The 7,733-nt window shown below is 37.8% G+C and overlaps 1 protein-coding gene across 1 annotated transcript; it reads right to left on the bottom strand.

Annotated features, from left to right (window-relative positions):
* Positions 1–3,642: 3,642 nt before the first annotated feature.
* On the bottom strand, positions 3,643–7,463 carry LOC121389288 (5-hydroxytryptamine receptor 4-like). The gene is made up of 3 exons (XM_041520885.1): positions 7,441–7,463; positions 4,294–4,366; positions 3,643–4,164 (listed from the first exon to the last, which is right to left on the bottom strand). The coding sequence occupies exons 1-3, from the start codon at positions 7,461–7,463 to the stop codon at positions 3,643–3,645; spliced, it is 618 nt and encodes a 205-aa protein (XP_041376819.1).
* Positions 7,464–7,733: the final 270 nt, after the last annotated feature.

Raw genomic sequence — 7,733 nt, 5'->3', positions numbered from 1 at the left:
ATGGAACAAAATGGCTGCGCCTGTTATATCTAATAGCCGTCGCATTTAACCGTTTTATTAATTAAATATAATAATATACTTGTTGATATTGAGCAGTAATGTGCATTATATATCTTTGAATATCCATACCAGTCCAAAAGCCTTGCTTAAGCATTCCTTTAAGGGAAGCCTAATTAATTAAATTATAACTTATAATTAGTATTTTTCCATTAATTAGACAAGTGTGATACCGGTCAGGCTGCAGGGCTGAATTATATCTTTAAATTATTAATTCCATTATTATTTTTATTAATAATATATTAAATTATTTATTTTAATCAATCTAACCAATTTTAATTAATTAATAAAATAAAATATAATAAATAAATAGTGATAAGACATTGGACCGTCCAGATCCCACCCGGGCGAGTGTAGGCCTATATCGCCTGAATTAGTTTTTAGTGGAACAGCTCACCCGGGGCCCAGGACGAGCCTGTTCCCCCATAACCAATATAATCAAAACTACCAATTAATAATTTCTTATTAAAAACACTGTAACACCGACCTGCCCGTGCCTCCCCCGGACGAGTGCATGTCGCCGAGGAAATTATAATTGGCGTTGCTCGCCGTGGGGTCGTAGCGTGCCAGCCCCACTTATTATTAAATTCAATTAAACTAGCTTATATTAAAATATTTTTATTAGTCTCCATCACATAGTCTATCAATCATCGGTCTACCCCTGCGTGTGCTGTAACCTCACCGTGGTGCAGGGGTGTAACCTTATCTTTGAGAATGGCCAATACAGCACAAAATTGAAGTTTTGAGTAAAATTCAGTATCCGTAAAATTCTGTGATATTTCTGTTTTTGCACAGTTCTTTACACTGTTTTTGTTTAAGTCTTGAATTTTTATATTGATGTTGATCATCATTTTATTTATTTGCATTGCCATAGTTTGACACCCAATAGCCGATGTATTTTTCGTGCTTGGGTGTCATTCATTCATTCATTCATCTGTCTATTGGGGTTTTTTTTTATTGTTTATTGGGGTTTAACAAATTAGTAGGATTAAATACAATTCTGTTTTTCTCAAAATAATTAATTAATTTAATTCTATTTTTATTCAATTTAATGCAAAAGAAGAGGTAATGACCAACATCTTCCGGGATAATACAATGGGTGCAATTAGGTGAATTATATATACCCGTGTCCAAGGAACACGTCGACAATAGGGTCTGCTATGTTTATATTCGTCATCACACACGACCCCAATTCACGTAACCTCTACCAAGGGAGTCATACCAGTTAGTTAAATTTTCATTTGACACTCGATTGTGATGTTTATATGTCCAGCATATGTATACAAAATTTATGCATGATGAAAAACACATTATCAAAGTGTTGCATTTACCAGCATTTGTAATGATCAATTTTACTTGTAGGATGCAGGAAACTGCTTTTTAGTACATCTAGTTTTCAAACGTTTACTCAATAACACTTCCCGGATCTTAGATAATACGCAATAAACAATGCAATATCAAAATTAATATAACAGTCAGGCACTTCAAATACATGTCAAAATGTTACTCTTAAGTATACAGGTCTTGTTGGCTTATAAACATGACCCATCGGCGCCAGAAGACGTACCACCAAGCGATCCTATTAGCAGAGATGGATAACCACACCATCCATAGGATTGTCAAGATGATCTGCGGCGCCGGATACGAAGTCGTCATCAAGGACTTGGCCACGAGGAAGCACCTTGTCCCGTCCCTGGGTGTGATACTGCTCCTCAGTTCGACGTAGGCGCAACCCTACCTAGGACATGTAACCTCCTTTTTGGGCATGTTGGACTTTAAACGTTTGGGTTGTCATTCACAATTTTATGGGTTTTGTTTTTTGTTTTATAAATAGTCCAATACACTGTAGATTGGTAGCCCGTCAAAACTGCTCAAATCACCTTCAAACCTTTTTAGCCGAGCATTCTAATTTATTTTTGGTTTTAATTTGTTTTGTTCCAGAAAAGCGCAGGTTATCTCAGCTGTTTTGGGTCTAGATCTCAGTACCTACTTCTAAATTTCTTTTGCAAATTCCGCCCACCTCAAACTTGTTATTAAAACGGAAATAGATATATGTCATCTTGGATGCACACGAAAAATGCACTGACAGCAAGATGTTTGTCAATGATGATCAAAGTTACATCAACGTTACACACGAATTCACAACAAGTAACGTTTGTACTGTATGCGATCTGTAATGAGTAAACTACAATTGTGTCACAGCATTAGCTATTTCCCTTCCACAACTCCTAAGAAAAAACAAACACAAAACAAACAAACAACAACAACAAATGGTATCAAATAAATAACAGGACTTTTGTTTTAAGTAGACATTTTTCCAGTGAATAAATTGTAAAATTCAAATTCAAACTTGTTCTGTGTTGGACAGGATGTAATTTCAAACTACCCTCTAATATTGACAGTTAGGGAGTTATTCTTATATTGGTGTAAAATACCATCCAGGAGGAATATTATGTAGATCATCATGAGCGGATCTAGGGTATTTAAATGTAAACTTCCGTAATGTTACATGATATTTTCATCTTATAAAACACAGAAAACAACCAAATGTGTCCATATCATTCTGATTACTCGACAAGATAGGTGCATCGTCTCCTTTGAACCCCCACCCGCCAATGTAGTGATAACTATTACTCTTTGGAGAGGTTTGCGTGACGTATTCTGTCGTGTGATAACGTGTATATTAAATATACCTTGCTGGTTTAAGGGGATGATGGGGTGGGAGTTAGTCAAGTGGTAAAACGTTCGCTTGATGCGCGATCGGTCTGGGATCGATTCCAATCGGTGAGCCCATTGGGTTACTTCTCGCCCCAGAGAATGCAGAGTGACATGTGCTCTGTGGGATGGTGCATACAAAAGATCCCTTGTTGCCAATGGAAAAATGTAGTAGGTTTCCTCTGTAAGACTATATGTAAAAAATACCAAATGTTTGACATCCAATAGCCGATGATTAATAAATCAATGTGCTCTAGTGGAGTTCTTAAACGAGTAGCTTACGTAACGACATCGGCTCTCTCTCTCTCTCTCTCTCTCTCTCTCTCTCTCTCTCTCTCTCTCTCTCTCTCTCTCTCTCTCTCTCTCTCTCTCTCTCTCTCTCTCTCTCTCTCTCTCTTTCAAACATCGAACTAAACATAATTATGTTAGACGCTAATATTAGATACTTTAAAATATGCTCAGATGTCACTAAACTAAAAAATATTCCCATTCCTATCACATCGATTTGTTCAACGTTTGGTAATATACTCGGTCTACCGAAAGACAGCGAGCGCTGGGCCTCCTGAACACGCATCGTGTCTCATCTAGTCCGTCATTACCGTCTTGCAGCCGAAGATGGTTTTGAAGGCAATTTTTAAATCCTGTCTGAATATGTAGTATAATATGGGATTCATCATCGAGTTCATATAGCCCAGCCACGCCAGCAGCTCGGCAACTAATGGCGACAGAAGCTCGTAACCAATCAACGTGTCGATCATAAAGGCGATATTGACAGGCATCCAACATATCACGAAACAAGCCACAACGATGCCCAGGATCCTGGCAGCCTTGGTGTTGCCTAGGTAATCTCTGTTCTTCTTCTTTTTTTCCTCAGTGTCGTGCAAGGCCTGTATCGCACGAGCGTGCCTCCGTGCCGTGGCAAATATTTTTGCCGTATGTAATGAAGATGACAGTCAAAGGGATGAAGAATACCATTACAATAGACAATAAATGGTCATACTTGTTCAGAAGATACACGCAGCGGCCGGATTGGAACAGACAGTATAAAATGTCTTCAATACCAGTGTAGCGCCTGTCGCTGACTTCGTATCCGACCCAGATGGCGATTGGAACGACCCAGCACAAGGCGATGATGACGGCGGTAATTCTGGTGGTCACCTTCGCGTATGTAAATGGATGACAGACGGCCAGGTATCCCTCTGCTGCCAAGGCGCACAGACTGGACACTGAAATATGAACCATGCACGTGTCCACAGTCAGTCTCAACTGACACATCCACAGGGGAAGACCCCACCGTCTGTTCCACGATTCGTAGATGTGCTGAGGCAACACCAGGACCGCCAGACCGATGTCTGAAAACGCCAGCGACACGATGTACGCGTTTGTGCGGCTCTAGAGTTTGCGGAATTTGGCAATTGCATAAACCACCAAAGAGTTGCCGGCTATTATTGCAAGTGACAGTATGAGCAGCATAGTGCAGTACGCGTCTACGGCGACCGTAGACAAGGCCGGTAATTCTACCGTCCCCAGGGCCCCCAGCACCGCATTGCAGTCGTAGGCGTCACTGTCGTTCATCATACTGATCAAGTGGAATCTGAAAATTAAAAATAAAATAAAATATATTAGTTAATTAGGAATGATAATGCAGTGGAATAAAAACCAAACAACTTGTCAATTCAATTTAAAGGCGATATTTGTCGTTTCCTAAATAAGCATTTTGAGAGTACTGCTAAAGCAATACACGTCTCCTACCTGACCCAACAATGTTTTCTATCTTCTAAATTCAAGGGCCAAACATGTGTGAAAAGTAGGCAAATCACCATGAAAGTTAAACCTGATCGGTAACGGTACACGATAGAGCTATATACAAAATTTCACCTCGATGTTTTCAAATATTGCAAAACAAAAGTCCGGAAAACAAATGTGCATATCTTCTAAGTTCAAGCGCCACAACTCTGTCAAAAATGGATAAATTGCAATGAGAGTTAAACTTCATCTGTAACAGTTCAGTATCTCAAGGCCTTCTAAAAAAGATGTCCTGAAAACCAATTTTCACATTGTCTAAGTTTAAGGGCCGTAACTCCGTCAAACATGGGCAAATCGCCATGAAATCAAATTTGATATGTACCTGTATATGCTAATGATATACACACAATTGCAGGTTAATATATCAAAGCCTTCTGGGAACAAAATCCGGAAAACACATGTTCATATCTCCTAAGGTCAAGGGTATAACTCCGTCCAAAATGACCGGCCTCGGTGGCGTCGTTGCAGGCCATCATTGTCTAGCTATAATGAGCAGACCCTACTCCAAACAGCTCTCTTTGTTAAACATTATTTTGACCATAACAAAAATGAGTGTCGTACTGATTTTACAAAACGAGTGACAGGAATTTTGTATTGTCTGAGCGAGAGCGAGGTTAATACATGGATACTGACACGAGTTTCGTAAAATCAGCACGACTCGCACGCGAGTGTAATAATTTCTTTATTATTCATAGTATTATTGTTGTTTTCTTTATGAACAAGACCCAACTCAAAATGTGTCGGCCACAACTAGAAGGAGACGGCGTCATATTTCAAAGACGCAGTCTGAGCTAGAACTGGAGAAGCAACGTCATGATATGACGTCGCTTCCCACACTTGCGTCATTACACTTGTTATTACACGTGTGCTTCATATGATTATTATTAACTGGGTTATGTTGAACCATACGAATAATTAACTTTTTAAATTACACCGCTTTGTACAAACACGGCTATATAATTATGTTAATAATCTTTGAGCAAAACATTTTCAACAGCAACTATGCACTCAATGTTTTCTAGCGTTCGGTAAAAGGACGCGTCATGCACTCAGCGTATTGCGTTGCAGAGAGAATGCAAAACGACGTCATTCGAATACCGACGACATTCAAACACAAAATTACGCAGCCAGTCTGTTACACTAGTTAGATAATGAGTAATTGTTATGGCATGAGTAGTATCTTACACTGGTGTATTATAATATAAAGACATTTTCAAACCGTGTGATAAATGTATCTTGTATCAAACACATGTGGGATCTGGACCGGAACTTTTAAATTGGGAATTCCCGTTTTATTTTTAATGGAGTTAGCGTGTTTTTGTAGGTAGAACAACGACACATTTAAAAATAAATATGAAGTCAAGTTTAAGGAAAAAAAGATAACATATAATATTGTAATGTGGAAATGTTATCATAAACTCTAACGTCGTTATAAACGTGAAATCGGAAAATAAGAGATACAAAGCGGACGTCATTGTTTTTACAACATAATATATTTATTTAGCCTATCAGGACAATACAACAATATACTATTCCGTTTCAACTGCTCCTATGCATAAATAGTGAAAAATGTTATATGAAAATAAAGGCAATGCACATGGGCGTTTGAATGAGCACGTGACGAAAACCAATGACAATGACTAGACCACTGCACTGCGATAGGATAAAAGTAAGAAAAATAAATGTTGTTGTTAGGGGAGGGGGTGACTGGTCCTTTTTTTTGTTGTTGTTTTTTCTTTTTGTTGTTTGTTTTTTTAGGGGCGGTGACAGGTCTTCTATTTTTATGGTGGGCGTTGGTGGGGGAGGTCTTTATTTAAGCTGCGTAACAAAAAATACATTTGAAAAAACCCACAAAAGGCTGAAAAATAAATATTTTTAAATGCTTAATTATGAAAAATAGATAATAATAATAATACAAATGTGATTAGTGCATGCCACCGTAAATAAAGATAGATAATGAGCGTGTCTTCGCCTGGGTTGTTATTATTATTAACAAAACATTGCGTATGTGTGTGTGTGTGTGTGGGGGGGGGGGGGGGCTTGTTTTGTATTTTATTTTCGGGTGGGATTGGTGTTGTTAATTTGTTTTGGGGGATTGCATTTTTTCTTTGTTTTTGTTTTGTTTTGCTTGCCAATTATGCTTCCAATCATGTGTGCAACAAGGTTTTCGTTCTAACATGTTGAACGTCTATCTACCTTTAAAAATCGACATACAAGACCAACATAAACATGATTATATAAATACTACTGTTATTAGGTAGATGTTTTAGGATAAATTACTTTATCTGTTTTTACAGCAAATATGCACTTTAGCATGTTTATAATACAATTTAATATACATATAATATTAATTTGAAGCATTGAAACGAACTATTTTGTAAAACAGGCGCCTGTGCAGGACATTGTGTTGACTGTGGCTAGCGAAATGTTTAGGGGTGCCAGTGGGGCTGAAGCCGTCGGGTCATGCGTCCCCGGAAAATACATCGAAAAAGCACAATGTAACCCGTGGGGGAGGGTACTGTATGCTGATCGCAATATTACCTAAAATATATCTTATTATTTAACTGTTAAAATTGTGTTACTATCAAACACAATTCTTTGTAAAAACAATTCTTGGTATCAGCGGTACCAATGGCGACGTCATTGACAGAGAGCTGTCTTGAAAATCGTTATTTATGTACAAATAACTGAATTACAAAATACACAAATCAGTTGGAGAGAAATTATAACGCTCTGTTTGTACATGTATATTATATCACTGTACTGCATTGGAAAGCTGTAGTATTTATGTTGAAAACTGAGGCATTTTAAGCTGGTGGCAGATATGCAGCGCAAACTGAGCTAAAACTTTGTCATACCTACTTTTTGTCACTGACGTCATGCATGATTTATAAATTACGTCACATCTTATTTGAAACATGACACAAGACTGACGCAGAATATGATTCTTAACGTTAAGAAAATACATGAAAGGAAGATTGATAACAGATTTAAGAAAGTGTAGTTATGACGTTAAATTAAAAACCGTTTGTGTGAAAAAAAATTAAATGAAAGAAGGTATGTAATAAATACAGAACTTCAAATACTTCAAGCTATTTATTGCACTCGCTTATTTTGCGGTCTCGTGGTATATCTTATTACGCAAAAAAACCCAA

Source organism: Gigantopelta aegis, chromosome 14 (genome assembly GCF_016097555.1).
Source record: "Gigantopelta aegis isolate Gae_Host chromosome 14, Gae_host_genome, whole genome shotgun sequence".
Classification (NCBI taxonomy): domain Eukaryota; kingdom Metazoa; phylum Mollusca; class Gastropoda; order Neomphalida; family Peltospiridae; genus Gigantopelta; species Gigantopelta aegis.
This window is presented reverse-complemented; position numbering and strand designations above follow the sequence as displayed.